The sequence below is a fragment of the Sardina pilchardus genome, chromosome 18, assembly GCF_963854185.1.
Source record: "Sardina pilchardus chromosome 18, fSarPil1.1, whole genome shotgun sequence".
Taxonomy (NCBI): Eukaryota; Metazoa; Chordata; class Actinopteri; order Clupeiformes; family Clupeidae; genus Sardina; species Sardina pilchardus.
In genome coordinates, this window is record NC_085011.1 from 20,792,580 (window position 1) to 20,810,028 (window position 17,449).

The 17,449-nt window shown below is 42.0% G+C and overlaps 2 protein-coding genes across 2 annotated transcripts; one reads left to right on the forward strand and one right to left on the reverse strand.

Moving 5' to 3' along the window:
- Positions 1–45: 45 nt before the first annotated feature.
- On the reverse strand, positions 46–12,357 carry ddx21 (DEAD (Asp-Glu-Ala-Asp) box helicase 21). The gene is made up of 15 exons (XM_062520195.1): positions 12,200–12,357; positions 11,057–11,251; positions 10,767–10,919; positions 10,149–10,221; positions 9,639–9,817; positions 9,091–9,208; positions 8,445–8,630; positions 7,241–7,386; positions 6,637–6,786; positions 3,567–3,728; positions 2,687–2,880; positions 1,975–2,134; positions 1,676–1,810; positions 1,522–1,566; positions 46–522 (listed from the first exon to the last, which is right to left on the reverse strand). Exons 1-15 carry the CDS (start codon positions 12,278–12,280, stop codon positions 271–273), a joined length of 2,229 nt encoding a protein of 742 aa, XP_062376179.1. The 5' UTR covers positions 12,281–12,357; the 3' UTR covers positions 46–270.
- Positions 12,358–13,766: 1,409 nt separating this feature from the next.
- LOC134064391 (uncharacterized) lies at positions 13,767–17,000 on the forward strand. Its single transcript, XM_062520310.1, has 3 exons — positions 13,767–13,854; positions 14,642–15,029; positions 15,214–17,000. The coding sequence occupies exons 1-3, from the start codon at positions 13,795–13,797 to the stop codon at positions 16,737–16,739; spliced, it is 1,974 nt and encodes a 657-aa protein (XP_062376294.1). The 5' UTR covers positions 13,767–13,794; the 3' UTR covers positions 16,740–17,000.
- Positions 17,001–17,449: the final 449 nt, after the last annotated feature.

Here is a 17,449-nt window from a genome sequence, read left to right on the forward strand (position 1 = left end):
CCCTCTACACCCTAATACAGTAAAATGATGTACACAAAAACAGGATTTCTTATAAGACCATGTTTAATGAATTCATCGCATTCAAGTGAATGGGCTCATTAAATCGTGACATTTAAATACCAAATTGCAAAGCAATCAGCTCATAGCATGAACATTTCAGGGTAAAACTTTCCGGTATGGAGTAGCTCTCCCCCAAAAAACATCCAAAAAAAGCCAGCCTGAGGGCTGACAACAGTCACCTCAAGTCCAAATGTGTGTGAAAGCCCTTGGTTACTCAAAGGCCTTGCTGAAGCTGCGTTTCTGTCCGAAACCTCCTCTTCCTCTTCCTCCTCCTCCTCTTCCTCCTCCTCCCCCCCATCTGTTGTTGCCAAATCCACGGCTGCCGCCTCCGCCCCTACCACCAAAGGAACGGCCACCAAAGCCGCCACCGCGGTCACCACCACGGTTACGCATGTTTTCCTCTACGTCGGGCAGCTCAGTGGCAATGGTCAACTGACACCGACGACCGTCTGTCCAGGCCTCCTGAAAGTGCAAAAAAAGGATTTTTTTTTTCAGTGAGCGACATATTCGAGAGAAAGTGAATATTTGTGAATATATGTTTTCTAGCTCAAAAGATCTGTTCTTTGTCAAATCACATGTGAACTTACTACTGCAAGTCAGCAGCACGGACCCAAAAAGCCTGAGCCAGAAATAGCCATAACCTACTAACAGCCAAAAATGCTCTTCTCCACGTAACCGGTAGTGCACCAAGGATCATCCATATTTCAATATGATTAGGTCTTACTTACAAAAATCAGTCTGTTTGCATAACAGCTTGGCTGTTAGGCGCTTGCTCTTGGCTTGATAGCGTGCATGCAGATAGGCCCACTTCAGTCATCATTAATCAGTCAGGCAGCAACAGTAACTGAAGCATCTCATAGTCCTAACCACTTTCTTACAGATTTGAGAGCTGACCATTTTGAGACACTGACTGATGTAGCCACTTACCCTATCATTTGATTTGGAGTTTTGCAAGAGATCTTCCAGCTGTTCTGACCCTAACTTTCTCACTGTAGTCCAATGGCTGAAACAAGAACTTGTTGATTCTCATCCCTACTTGCATGAAAAACGCAAGGCCATTCAAAACGGGATTAACTGTGGTCAGAGAAGGTGTCTAAGAGGGCAGCATGGCATCAAGTGCCGTTTTGAAACGGATCAAATACAGCTAGCATACATCCAGCACAGAAAACTAGCTAGCATACATCTGCTTGACTCGGACATGGACTCTGCAATGTACACGTTACGGCAAGAAAACAGTTGTTGGGACTGTTGTGTAACTTGAAGACTGCGAAGCCTCACATCCCCAAGCTTGAAATAATCATTTGCTGTGTACTGGTACTCTGCGGCTGCTTGAAAAATGAGCTTGTGTGTTCACACATGGCATTTACAGGCTTGCATTCAAAACTTATGTCCCCCACCCCCACACCTCACCTCCCTCTTCTGCTTGTTCTCACCCCTTAACACGCACATCGTTTTTCTTACCTGATAGCTTTTCACCAAGTTGGACGGAACGTCAAAACAGACACCCTACAGAAACGAACCAAACAAGAGGACAAAATTGTTACATCAAACCAAAATCACCTTGAAAGAAACCCTTTGGTTTGAAGCTTAAATGCAGGCAAATTCGGTATCTTACCTTCTTTCCTTTAAGGAAAGTCATGCGCTGGATCTTATCGTCGATATCCTCCCCCAGCTGTTCCTTCAGGCAGCGCCAGCCGTAGCTGATGCTGTGCATCTCAATAGAGCAGGTCATAAGCATCGTTGTGTAGCCCTGAAATGAGGCAGACACCAAGCGTTATTCACTGTACTTAAAACTAACCTGCCTACTCATTCTTGAAACACACACACACACGCACAGTGAACAGTCATTCCTGCTACTCATAGACACAAACTGACATAAGTCTCTTCCACACGTAAGCACACACACACACTCACCGCATCAGAGTTGAGGAGGGACCTCTGCTCCAGGCTGGTAGCCCCAGAGATGTGAGCAAGGGCAGCCGCCAAGGCCTCCACTGCCCCCTTCTCCTCAATCAGCCTCTCCGCTGCCTCCCGGAAATACCCCACAGCAGCTGGAGGAACAGAGTCCAGGAATCTGCCAGACACAGAGTGAATTCCCTCAAATTAGCACTCGAACTAATGGAGATGGAGTCGGCCTCATATAACCAAATCAATTAAATGAGGACGGACACCCCTTTGGTTTGTTTGAGACCCCGTACACACGTAGCTGGGTATCTGCTAAAACGAAGATATTTGTTTACGTTTGGGCCTGTCATCCACATGACAATGCATATAAACAAATGTTTTTTTTTTAAAAAACTCCGGCCAAAGTGAAGATCTGCGAATTCTCTGTTTAAACATAAGTCAAAACGTATGTTTTTCCGTGAAATGTGTTCACGATATGTAGTGACGTCAAGTGTAGACCGTATACGGTCGAATTAAGTGAAAACATGAAATTCAACATTTTAGCCCGAACATTTGTTTATCGTGGATTTTATCAATATAACATTGAGCGTAAAGCGACTAGTTTTGCCTTGCAGGGTCACATACAGCGAAAAACAATGTACAGTGTACCGTATACAATGCAGGCACTCTGATTATTAAACCTCTTCCTGAAAGACAGACAGACAAATAGCCCTGCACTCACTTGACGGCATCTTTACTGGACGATTTGACGATGTCATTGGCTGTGGGCACGCCGACGCGCTTGAAGGTGATGCCCGCTTTCTGCTCGACGTTGCGGAGCATGTCTTCCTCTTTGCGCTGGTAGAAACAGATACACACGCCCGTCCTGCCCGCTCTACCTGTGCGGCCAGAGCGATGAATGTAGGATTCCACGTCCTAAAGTCCAGGAGAGAACAAAACAACATTTAAACTGCATATAAACTTCAAAGTGCTGCATCCTGTGCCCCCTAGGCCACCTTAACGTGTAAATATGCACAATTTAATCAGTTTGTTTCCTTTCTTTGCGTTTCTAACATCGGTCTATCTCTCCAAGTGTTTTTCTCCCCTTCCTTCATTTTGGTTTGCTTTCATGAGACACATCAGAAACCCTTTCTACCTCTGCTTCACTGACATTACTGATCTAAAACTGATGAGCCACAGGCAACCTTGAAGCAATGCTGCAGGGAAAGGTTTCTATTGTATTGTTGATTGGATATATTCCTGATGATATCGGACAACTTATTTCCTCAGAAGCACTTCAACTCATCAGAAGGCAAATTGTCGTGATCATTCAATCAACAAACACATAAACACCAGTTATGTTGCTACCCGGCGGCAGCATTGTCCAAAAGGTTGCTACATGCATCATCACTTTAAGTATTCAAGTATCCATCCACCATCAGTATTCAGGGCGAGGCTTATTTAAGGTCACCTTTGTTCTTTTAAATTAGTCAGCCACAAAGAATGAAGAACACATTAGCATACTGGCAGTGTGCTTGACATTATGTATGCTAATGTATGAGTCACCAAGCCCTAGTTCCAAGAAGGACAGGGGGGGGAAAAATGAGGTAAGAGAAACACACCTTGGGAGGAGAGCACTGCACTACCAGGTCAATCTCTGGGATGTCCAGTCCTCGCGCAGCGACATTGGTGGCTACCAAGACCTCAAAGGTGCCGTTTCTGAAGCCTTTTAGTGTGGTTTCCCTCTGCTTCTGAACTATGTCTCCGTGGAGACACTGGCAGCTCTGTTGAACAGGCACAGATGGAGAGAAAACATTAATAATAATAATAATAATAATAATAATACATTTTATTTGTATTGCACTTTATATTATGGTCAATCTCAAAGTGCTACAAAAATATAATGCAAATGAAAAATAGATAAAAACATATATAAAAAATATGCAATTTAAAACAGATATATATATATATATATATATATATATATATAGTACAGGCCAAAAGTTTGGACACACCTTCTCATTCAATGAGTTTCCTTTATTTTCATGACTATTGAAATTGTAGACTCACACTGAAGGCATCAAACTATGAATTAACACATGTGGAAAACAAAAAAGTGTAAAACAACTGAAAATATGCCTTATATTCTAGTTTCTTCAAAGTAGCCACCTTTGCTCTGATTACTGCTTTGCACACACTCTGCATTCTCTGGATGAGCTTCAAGAGGTAGTTACCTGAAATGGTTTTCACTTCACATGTGTGCCCTGTCAGGTTTAATAAGTGTAAAGATTTATTGCCTTATAAATGGGGTTGGGACTCAGTTGTGTTGTGCAGAAGTCAGGGGTGATACACAGCTGATAGTCCTACTGAATAGACTGTTAGAATTTGTATTATGGCAAGAAAAAAGCAGCTAAGTAAAGAAAAACGAGTGGCCATCATTACTTTAAGAAATGAAGGCCAGTCAGTCCAAAAAAATGGGAAAACTTTGAAAGTGTCCCCAAGTGCAGTCGCAAAAACCATCAAGCGCTACAAAGAAACTGGCCGTCCCAGGAAAGGAAGACCAAGAGTCACCTCTGCTGCGGAGGATAAGTTCATCCAAGTCACCAGCCTCAGAAATCGCGCGTTAACAGCAGCTCAGATTAGAGACCAGGTCAATGCCACACAGTTCTAGCAGCAGACACATCTCTAGAACAACTGTTAAGACGAGACTGCCTGAATCAGGCCTTCATGGTAGAATAGCTGCTAGGAAACCACTGCTAAGGACAGGCAACAAGCAGAAGAGACTTGTTTGGGCTAAAGAACGCAAGGAATGGACATTAGACCAGTGGAAATCTGTGCTTTGGTCTGATGAGTCAAAATTGGAGACCTTTGGTTCCAACCACCGTGTGGACTGCAGAGTGAAGGCAAAAGGGCCAACAAGTGCTAAGCATCTCTGGGAACTCCTTCAAGACTGTTGGAAGACCATTTCAGGTGACTCTTGAAGCTCATCAAGAGAATGCCATGAGTGTGCGAAGCAGTATTAAAAGCAAAAGGTGGCTACTTTGAAGAACCTAAAATATAAGACATATTTTCAGTTGTTTCACACTTTTTTGTTAAGTATATAATTCCACATGTGTTAATTCATAATTCTAATGCCTTTGGTATGAATCTACAATTTTCATAGTCATATAGTATTAAAGAAAGAAAATGCAATGCAAATAAAACTGAGGTAGGCATCATATAATCGCAGTATTGTAGTGATGTGGTTATCCGCACAGTCCTACACATTTGTAAAATTCTTGGACCTAGTTATATGGAAATGTATCGGTGTGTCATTGCTATGTAATTATTGAGGATGTGACAGCCAGTTTACGAGAAATTAAGTTTCATTTCCTCATCTTCTTCCAATGAGGAAAGATGAGTGACATAGGTCACACAAACAGACAATCAACATGTAAAATGTAAATAAAAATATGAAAACAAAAATATGAAAAATAAAAATGAGAGACATTAAGGCCTAAAGTACCGAGCTGATGTGTCACATTCTCCATCTCTATTACGGAATCCTGGAGAGGTCATTGCAATATATTTTTGGTGTATATCCAGAAAATGTACGCTGCCTTTACTAAATGCATTAACCTGCACTTACAGATTGTGGCATTGTGCTAGTTAGTTTGTTTAACCAACCAATAAAGTTATGTGCACAGTGTTCACATTACATGTTAAACTGTAGGCTACCATATACAGTCATGGCTGAAATTGTTGGCACCCATGCTAAAGTTGACTAAAAAGAGGAATATAAAATGATCTTTTGGAAATTGATTTTAATGGCTTAAGTAATCAATTATTGGCTTATAAGCTGGTTTGATTTGCAATATAGTTATCCCTCTTACCTGCTTAGAAATGCACCACATTTTATTTTGTCTCACCATACTTGGTCGTGTGACTACTCGTGTAACTGTATTTTAATAGGGAAAACATGGAGGTGTTTGATCGTTTCTAACTTCATCTCTGTTTGGATCCTAATGAATGAACTGGGCTAGCTATGTGCTATCAAAGTAGCGCCGCGCACCAGAGCCAGTGAGTGCAAGGTATGCATCAACTCGTCTTAGTTAAGGGAATAACATAGCTTAATATGAAAAAACGGTGAAGTGTTCCTTTAAGACATATTCAATGTCTAATAACATTAATGCTTTTAGCAGTCTAATATATTACTAATGTTAACAACATTGGAAATAGCCTATGCCTCTATGTTGTTAATCCCAACATCTTTTTCTAATAGAATTTGAAAGTTTCAACCAGCCCACCTGGGACATCCCTAAACATCTCTCTCCTCACCAGGCTCACATCAATATTCCAGCTACAACATTTTGACAAACCTATCTGCGCTCACACACAACAAGAAAGGCTACTTTTACTCTCCAAGGCAACGGCGTGAATATGACATGATGACCGTGAAAACAAGCTTCAAAATAAAAGCCATAGTTTATTGATTTTCTATCAGGCCAACAGCATGCGCCCGAGGAGAAGCATATTTTAGAGATCTACAATGATATGGCCTCTACAGGACCCAACTGACGGATTTCCGTCATACATGTAGAGACGGGGAACTTTAATGCCTGTGTGCATAAATGTATGTCATTTTACCCAAGTGTAAATCTGTGTAAGATATATTTAGCAGATGCTAGAGAGATATGGGGGCTTGTGGCGCACCTGTTTGATGGCGCTGTGCGAGGCCAGCTCATTGACCTCTTTCTTGGTCTCACAGAAGATGATGGAGCGGCCGTGGCTTCCGCTGTATACCTGCACCACGTCTCCGATGACCGCTGCTCTCTGAGACCAGTGGCAGGCTATGGCCAGGTGCTGAGGACACACACACAAAAATCTTGTCAGCCATCTGAAGAAGTTGTTCCTTCAAACTCAAACAAAACATTTCCTCAATTCTAAATCTAGGTCACAACAAACATAATTCTAATATAATACTGTTTTCAGTCTTGTTTATTTTGATGATAACATCTCCCAAGTAACATGAAGGACATGAAGGCCAGCCATGACGTTTCAAAAGAGGTTGAGGTTGATCTGACAGATAAAGATATGCAAGACCTGCATAGTTCGCCATCATTACTGATTCAAGCCTCAAGGCAAGTTCCGGAGGCATTTTTTAGAAGCAAGAACAAGGAAAGAAAAATACTGTGGAACCATAAGGTTGCCAAACTGGTCATTATCAGATGAAATCAAATTAATATCGGGTAACAGACAGGTGCAAATGAGCACCTGCAGTCGAACACCATACACCTTTTCTCACGGTCATACTTACTTCAACAGTGGTGGCAGCTTTCTGGGTTTTCTTGCCGATCAGGTCAACATGTGTACACTGAGCTCGCATGTACTTTTTGGCAACAGCGTACACCCATTGCGGGCAAGTGGCAGAGAAGAGAAGTGTCTGAGGGTTGCTTGGCGAGTCTGTGAATAAATCAGCTCAGGTTAGGTAAGTCAGTTATGCCCATGTTTGGCAACAATAAACTGAACAAAAACAAAAGAATCGAATGGGGCGGGTTTCGCTAAATGATAAGACTGTAAATGTGATCATGAATTGAAGTAAAAGGTGCAATAGTTCTTCTATACACACAAAAGGCATATTTGACTGAAATGTTCGCAAATTTGCACAAATCTGTGTTGGTTAGCATTTCACCTTCGCCTAGATAATCCATTCACCGGACATGTAACATCAAAAGATGATGTTTAAAAGGCATTTAAAAAGGTACACTATGCAGCTGTAGGTTTTAGGTGACTGTATAGCTCCCTCTGGAGTTGTGATATGTTGTTGGCCATTTACAATAGCAGAGCTTCTCACTACTTATCCCCCTGTACACAGGCAAAAACAACTTTATGAGCTATATCTACAGACAAGGTAAAGTTTAACAATTCTCACAACAACTTAGTTGTTGCTGAAACACACATCACAACTTTTGCTCAATCTATGACCTTACACCTGTGTCTAGAAAGTGCTGTAGTTTGGTCAAAAACAGACAAAGTTATGTTGTAGTATGAGGGCAAAAAACTACTCCTACACATTTGCGAGAGCGTCTGTAGAGCTACAACATAAACAGCAATTGGTGTGAATTAACTAACTTGTAACAGGTATAAGGAAATGGGAGTCCTGATATGTTCTAATTACAGCCTCTGCTGAAGTGGCAAGAAGGGGGGTGCATTCACAATTCTGATCATTCATTAGACAGGACAGAGCAGTGCATTAGATAGGTTGATGAGCCAGCGTGTTGACTATATATTTGCAATTTCACCATGTACTGCACAGTGTGGTGAATCATTGGGTGCTGCGAATGCAATTTTGTCCATCACATTTTGATGACCCCATTTGTGACCAAATTAACCTTTTCTCTGCATAAAATAAGTCTTAGATCTTTCACTTTAACTCACCGAAAATGCAAGCAAAATGTGTGGCGCTTATATTTTTATATCACAAATAATATGCAGTGGTGAAGAAACGGTCCTAAACAGACCTTTTTCATAAGAGGTGGACAGGATCTCCTCCACAGAATCTGCAAAACCCATGTCAAGCATTTGGTCCACTTCATCCAGGACCACGTGCTTCAGCTGAGACAAGTCCAGTTTGTTGTTGTCAAGATGGTCTTTGATTCTTCCAGGCGTTCCCACCAGCACATCAATACCATTTCTAATGGCATCAACTGAGAATGACAACAAAGATGACAATATAACTTCATCACATACCCAAGCATATGATGTGAAATCACAAGGAAAAACAAATGACTAACAGGGTCACTTTAGTTCACTTCATTCGTGAAGAAGAATTCATCCTCAGAATCCACCTTCACATTTGTGATTATCGACACAAAAACTAAATGCTTTCTGCAGATTTGCAGCAAATATGTGGGAAACAAATGAGTTCACTAGAAAATAGCTCTGTTCTGGCATCAATGAGAAGTTTACCATTAGTGGCAAATATGTTCACCAGTGATTTGCCACCACATTTAGCCAATAATGCGTACTTCTGGTGACTGCAAAACTGCTGCAACATTGCCAAAAGGTAACCCCAAACGTCTGCCAGACATCTAATTTGTGAAAAAAATATGACATTGCGGAAGATTTTCAGAAGCCTTAAATTCCTGTAAGGGACACCATCCTTACCCTGGGGGTTGTATGAACTTCCTCCATAAAAGCATGTAACAGACAGTTTCTTGGTGACATCTTTGAAGTCTCTAGCCACTTGAATCGCCAACTCTCTTGTTGGGGTCAGAACCAAAACCTGGTGGAATACAAACAGTTTTAGTAAACAAACTAGCACACACATAAATATATAAATATATAAATTAAACAACTAAAATATTTAAAAACTTAAATGAAAATAGACTTGACAGTGGGGAGGGGCCTAATGCAGTCTGGATACAGTTATAGGAGCACAAGGGTGCTTCTAATAACCCTTTCCCACTGACGCTGTTCTGGTGCTAGTTTGGAGCCAGAGCCAAGTCTCGAACCAGTCCTTTGCTTTTCTACACAAAATAACCTGGCTCTGGGCCAAGAAAACAGGTTCCAACTTGGCACCAACTTTGAGCTGATCCAGAAATAAGAACCAATTATGTCAGGTGTTGGGAGCACCGAACTGGTACTAGCACCAGCCCAGAACCAGCAACTGGTTTGTGGCGGTGGGAAAGGGGTATGAATGTGCCAAGTCATACCTTTGGGGGTCGACCCCTTTTTTTGTCCTCTCCATCGGCCTGGATTTTCTCCACGAGGGGGATGGCAAAGGAGAATGTTTTTCCCGTCCCTGTTCTAGCCTGGGCGATCACATCTTTTCCATCGTACACCTGGTTAAAGGTCTTCGCTTGGATGTCAAACAGATATGTAACTCCTCGAGCTGCAGGCAGATGGCACCATAATCAAGCACATCATTATTTCATTCAAGAAGCTACAGCATACCAACATAGCCTTTTACACAAAAAAGAAAAAGGCATTAATGCCATATAAACAAATCAATTAATCCATTTAAACAATGATCAGATATTTTGTTTTCTCTAAATTACTTGTCTGATGACAAATTATCCCAAATTCTCAATATCCAGGGTGACATTTCTGACAAGATCATATTTGCATATCAAAAAAACAATTAACATACATTGCAATATTTTCTATATGACCTTGGGCTATTCTGACCAACAATGTATCCCTTTAGTTATACACGACTGTACCTTTGAGGAGATTGATGGTGTATGGGGATATCCTGAAGTTTTTGAATGCCCCTTCTTTCTGTTCTGGCGTTTCCTTTGAGTATGGAAGGGGAAGGCAAGAGGAACACAACATTTAATCAATGACTTCTAATGTCACAACAGTTTTACAGTTTGTACAACATTCTTTTCTACGCAGATTTGGCCAAAATGTAATCATTATAATAAGTATAACATTCTTTGCTCTGTATACTGGTAAGTAGCTCCAAAAAGAAAACGAAAAAAGAAAAAAGAAACAAAAGTAGGGATTTCATGTGTAATGCCACTTCCTGAAAACTGATGCCCACAAAATAAGGAATATCAAAATTCCAAAGAATGTTTGTTTGTACAGACAAGGAATATCAAAATTCCAAAGAATGCTTGACGTGTATAGCTTTTGGGTCGGTATAGGGGATCATGTCTGTGCTTTTGAACTTGACCTATGTGACTTTTAGAAAATCAAAATATTTCAAATATTTACAAAGAAAATCCAAAGAAACATGGATCCTTGAAGCACAATCAGTTTGCTTAGTGGAAGGAGAGTGGGGGGCAATATCACACAGAGCAACTTTAAGGAGAGATCAAATCAAACAGGGAACCTACCGTCTCCTTCTCACTGTCACTAGAGGAATCCTCACTAGACTGTGCTGGTGTGGTGGATGTGGAATGTCCATTGGTTTTTGCTATGAGCTTAGGTGTCACTGCAAGGTTTCCATTGGCTGTTGGTGTTGCATCTTTTTTGATTTTTTTCTTTTTCTGAGAGAGAATTAAAAAAAAAAAAAAATCATGAATACACAGTACAGGCTTGTGATCTCCCAATGTGGGTATTAAACTTAACCATCAACCAGTAAACAAGAATACATTTAAGTTAACACATAATGTAATAGCTTTACCACAATGATTTGGTCTTCTATAGTGTCTCCATCAAGCCCTTCAGTGGAAGGCTTCACTTTCGTGTTGCCGTTTACATCAGTCAATGTTTTCTTTTTCTTTTTGGGAGTTGGTGGCTCACATTCATCAGGTTGTTCATCAGCCACCTGTTTCTTTTTCTTGATCTTTCCATCCTTGGTCTTGTCCTTTTTGACTTTCTACAAATTGTGACAATACAGGAATGTTCAACATCATCAAACGGTGGTTCTCATCACATGCTGAAATTGCAATTGACATTCAAACCAATTTGACTAATTACAACATAGGCAATGTTAATAACACAATCGAAAGCTATCTCCCAGAAGATAAAGAAAAGGGAAACACTTCAAATAACAAAACAAGTCCAGAGAAGATGGCATTACTGTACACGGACACGTCCACTTCATTAGCGTTAACTACGATAAATGGATACTAGAGGGCTAACCAGGCGTGTTTTTGTTGTTGTTGTTAAGTTGCCAGTACGTTCAATCATATACATTCAAAGTCTATTTTGAAGCTGTACTGTGCAGAATTGTTCAATAAAGCTTTAAAAAAAAGTCTGTTCTGAAGTGCCAGGTCGCAAAACACACTCACAGCATCCTAGCATGTACCAAAATCACCCACACCTAACTGTAATCTATGTAAATACAGCTGCTACATACAGTATGTTGCAAAGTAAGCCATTGCTAACCGGCTATACACCTGACGTTATTGGCAATGCCTCTACTACTTCCGTAGTGGAGTCGGCTTTACCTAAACATATAAAATATCCCTCTGAACTTATACCTCAACACGACAAAGTTCGCAAATTTAAATGGCTAATCAGACACGTGGTCCTGCGTCACTAGGCTCGCCTAAGCCAACATGTGTTTTTAGGGCCCGGTCCACGTGCATCACACACGTATGTCTCAGACCACACGCAAAAACATTCTGAATGTCTGGAAGACAAATAAACTCACATCTCACCTGAAGTTTACCTATGTTTAAGATCAAGCAATGTTACTGACAAGTGAGATGCTATTTTGCCTTCGCGAAAAATCTCAGCCGATCGTAGCTAGGCTAACGTTAGCCAACTCGTTTGCTGCTACAAAGCAAACGTGTTGATATGATCACGACATTTTTCTTACTTTTACTTTTGCAGGCGTGTCCATTTCGTCAATGCCGTTTACAGCGGCGACTTCAGGATCTTCAAAAAATATTGACGGCATTCTTGGTGTTGACCCGCTCTGGTGGACACAGCCTGATTCCACGGGCGAGGTACGGAAAAGGAAGTTGTTTTTCGTACACCAAAACCATAGACAGCGAAACACATGCAGCGATACACTACGGTAAGCGCGAGTGGCCAAACCGCGCAGCACAGCACTTGGCAGCTCAGCAAATACCTGCAGAATTTGAAGTAGGCTATTTTGTTTCGTTTAAAAAAAAAACTAAACTAAAAAAACATATCAACAAATAATCAGAATGAATATTGATCTGTATCTACATCTGCTGTAACTGTCTAATTATACCCCGAGGCAAAACAAATGATTTGTATGATCTTTGAGTAGGCCTACTCGTCTAATAATAACCAAATGTTGGCCCTTGTCCCCATCACAAGAGCCCGAGTTGAATTTAGAATAGGGAGGCACGAGGTGGGCATTGGAACAGTGGAAGGGGGACTCCTCATCTGATCTGTACGTGAGCTTTGGCAGCGTGTGCCCCCTCAGTGGAAACGCACGTAGCATGTCAGACAAAAAATAGTAGGGCAACTTTCATGGGCACACTGTGTTGGGTATAACTTGTGACAGGGCGGACGCCCGTGCCCCCGTCTGAAAATAGTCTACTGTAACATGCTTCTGGCTGCAATCCGCCTGGCTGAGATTTTTGTATTATGTGTTTCTTTTTTTCTTTCATAGCTTTATTTCCATTATTTATTTCTAAGCCTAATTATTTATTTATTTTTGTTCATTTATTTGTTTAGCAATTCAATTAGCACAGTGCTGCACATATTTCTGGCACAAAGCAATTGAACTATGATGAAGGTCTACAATTGTCCAAGGGTTTCATTGTGCACCTTTTGCCAGCTCAATAGGCCTAAACTTGCACTCTGTGTGTGATACTCAGACTATATGCCAAATTTATTTTTGCAGAAATGTAAGCTGTGTATTAATTTTGATTAGGTAGGCTAATTTAACTTTGCCTCAATTTGATCTAAACATTTCCAATTTGCAGGAACTATTCCACTTTTCCAAGAAAAACCTAAGACACGATGCAATGTTTATTTTCATTCCTTATTTCATTACTTCCACCCACTGCATTTGTTGTTGCCACTAATATATCTAATCCTGTCAGCCAGTGGTATTTCCATTGCGATTCAACTGGAAAGCAGATCCATGGAATTACGAGGATTAGGCCAGCGTAACTTTACACCATGTACAGTGCCCATGATGTGAACAACACGTGGTCGGTCCACTTCTTTTATGGAGTTATCAACAAATCGTCATCGAGGGCTTGCGTAAAACCATGCTACTTGAGAGGACAGTCTTCGGCCACTACCCTGGAAATGAGGGCGTGGCTTTACCTTAGTGGGACTCGGAGACATTGACGTCATGGCAGGGTCTCCCTATAAGCAGCTGTCAAAGGGTGTCACGTCGGGCTCGTAGGCTTCAAAAACCTTGTGATTGTTTTCCGAATGAAAGCGCACGTAGCCTTCAGAGAGACTCTATATACTTCGGCTACATTTATGACAACTCATGCAAACTTCTACATGAAAACTTCACTCCCCTTCTGTGGCAGAATGAATGTAAGTAACACAGAGTGGTTCTGTATTAGAGAACTTGTTGTCGGATGTCTTAATGGTCAAAGAGTATTGCATGGGATATTGATACTATTAGGCTACCTACAGTTAAACCGTTAGCCAAACCAACTAAATTATTTTATAGGCTATGTAGCCTACAAACCTGTAACTAAACTTTGCATACACTGTAACATGTATATTTGTGTTGCATGCTATTTATCACAGGTTGCTTTCTTATTTCATTACTATCTTGACCATTACTCCCTAGGAGAATAGATGTAGGCTAGGCAAGACTTAGGCTACCTCATGGGACCTTCCTGGCTGACCAAAAAAACACTAACTGATTGAATCTCTGTGTATTGACACATGTGCATGAATCTCTAGTGAGGACATAACATTCATTATGCTACACCTTGTGAGTTATGGTCTAACCATCTTAAGATTTCTTGTAATTGTGAGCTACTAATATATTATTTGTCACAGGTTGCTTTCTTATTTCATTACTATCTTGACCATTACTCCCTAGGCCTAGGAGAATAGATGTAGGCTAGGCAAGATGTAGGCTATCTCATGGGACCTTCCTGGCTAACCTAAAACACTAAATAACTGACTGAATCTCTGTGTATTGACACATGTGCATGAATCTCTGTACAGTGAGGACATAACATTCATTATTATGCTACACCTTGTGAGTTACGGTCTAACCATCTTAAGATTTCTTGTAATTGTGAGCTACTAATAGGCCTATATTTACTTATTTTTGTTTTAATACATTTCCCTATTTTTGTTTTAGGTGGCAAGTGAGCCCTTAACTGACTGCAAACATGCAGTGGCCCTCTTGAGGGGGCTAAACCTGCAGCGAGAGTATGGGCAGTTTTGCGACTGTGTCATACAGTTACATATAAATCCTGGAAGGTTGTTTTTAGCCCATAAAAGTGTCCTGGCTGCATCAAGCCCTGTGCTAGCTTCTCTCCTCACCAGTCAAGGTGCACTTTTGGATTTGCAGTCCCCCTGTCTCTCTCCAGAGACAATGGAATATTTGTTAGACTTTATCTACACAGGAAAACTACCTCCAAAAAGCCAAGAGGACTCTGTACTGTCGGTTGCTGTTGACCTACAGATGCAAGAACTCCAGTATGCATTGATCTTCAGGAGAAGTACACTGTCTGAGTTTTTGAACAGTGAGTAGTTTAAAGTTTGTAATGCAGTGCATGACAAAAAGAAGTGTTTTGAGTGAAGCATCATAAAATTCATGGACCTTTTCAGACATTTGTCATCTGGCCAGGCTCCCCAGCAAGCCATGTTTCACCATGTTTTGTCTGTGGCGAGCATCTTTTTCTTACTTGGTGTTCCTTTGTATTCCAGTCCAAGATAAATTGGACAGAAAGCGGCCATATCCTGAGGAGCAACATGAAGAAGGAAACCTTATGTCTCCCTCATTCCCACACAGGTCAAAAAGGCCTTTAACATCCTGTTCAAGCTGTGAAGCGGTACCTGTTATTCGTCATGCAAGTGCCTGCGGGAAGTTGTCACCGATGCAAGAATCAAGCACACCAAACTATGACCTAGACATTGCCTCAGACCAGCATGGCAGGGAATCTGACAGTAGACAAAGTGTGCACCTTCCTTCTTATAGACATAAACAGATAATAGATCACAACTTTCAAAACATGGACAAGAATGACGATAATTCATTTGAGCCAGTATCCAAAAGAGCTAAGGTTGTTTCCCATGTGCTTCCTCCAGATGTACTCTGTCACCAAACTGAAACTCCCAAAGACTTTGAGGACGAACTTTTGGAATCAGGGAGTGACGCGTTTGTGAAAACAAGCATTACTGTGTCTCCAAAAACTGTTTGTGTGTCTGCACAAATCAGGCATGCTAGACACAAAGAGGAGGACTTGAGCCCACATGCAAAGGCCAGCAGGGGCCTCATCCTTAGCGATGCTTCAAGGAACGATGACCATCATGGCCATCTACATTTGAACAATTCACATTACGAGCACATTGATGATGCTTCACACCGGTTCAGGCCTATGGAAAACGACCCCAGCAAGTCGCATGCCTCCCTAGAGTTCTCAGATGTTTCAGCCAATATTCCTGTGGACAGCTCCGACATCAGTGAGGCACATGTTGAACCAGGTCAGCGCAACGTTTTGTGTCATTTGCAGTCAGAGGATGACCAACCGTATGCAGTGCATGTTGCAATAAGCAGGGAGAAATACCACCAGGGTGTTGACATGCAGACCTGTAGGTCTTCTGATTCCAAACCATTGTTTGATTTAGACAGGTGCAATGCACAAGACCCAGGTGTTTCAAATCACAGTATTACTGCAGACTCTCATGTAGTCCTCGAATCAGCCCGAGATGATCGTAGTAGCACATCTGAGACTTCCAGCATTGATCAGGAGGAGGACTATGACCTGTTTGGCCCTCAGATCTCTAGTATGCACACCTACCTAGGACAGGTGAGGTATCATTGTATCAGCAGAGAGCCTCGATCAAGCGATTCGGACGAGGATGGACTGTATGGAACGCCAGCGGACACTGCCAGCAGAAAACTGCCCGCGGACACTGCCAGCAGCACCGTGTCTGGCATCCCTCTCTCCGAGGCCTCCGCCGGTGAGCCGTCCACGGGCACACTTGACCTGGGCAAGGCCCAGCCGAACCCCGGGCTGAACCTGGTGGCGCAGCCCTACCAGTGCACCATGTGTGACCGGGCCTTCAGCCAGCGCGGTTCCCTGAACAGGCACATGCGCTCCCACCTCGGCGTCCGGCCGTACTCTTGCCCGCAGTGCCCCATGACTTTCTCGCGCCAGTACCGGGTCACGGAGCACATGCGGGTCCACCAGCGTGGCTGTGAAGACCTCCAGCGGGCAGGGCCCACCTGAGCCCGACCCAAACTAGACCACGTGTGCCCACGTGTGCCCACGCAACGCGTATCATCTAGCTCAGCCAGCTCAACCATGAGGTGGTATTCGTCTAGGATAAATACAGGGATGCCAGCCTTAAAGTATTGTCTGGGTGTGGTATAGGTAGAGTACCTGGCATTGCTGTTTATGAAAGTACAAAACACACACATGGACTGGCTGTGCGAAATTCCGGAGTCTCACATCAAAATTGGGGGTGTTGGCAACCCTGTCGATAGGCATTATAAGCTGGCAATCTTGCCTGTTTAAGTACAGTGACCTGTCACAAAAAAACTAACCCTATTCGGGTCATTCGTGCCAAAGTGCCAGTTACTCATCACGTCTAGCTTTTCACAAGTTCTTGCATGTGAATGGCGTGATGTCTATTCTGTTGAGATGTGAGATTTTCAACTAGAACCAGGTGTGAGTAAAATGGCGGCTGGACTTTCTTTGGAGAGGTTTTATATGTTAGCCGCAAATATGTCTGTAACAATGTAACGAGCATTGTTTTTATCATGCAGTCACAACATTCTGGTTACCTTTATCTTTATTTAAAACATTGTGACCAAACTGTTTTGCTGTTGCCTATGGCCTATACAATTTCTGCAGTAGAAATGGATTGAACCAATTACCCTTGCCATTTTCTTTTGGGGATACATGTCTAACCTAACTTCTCCAGGCGTACAGTACAC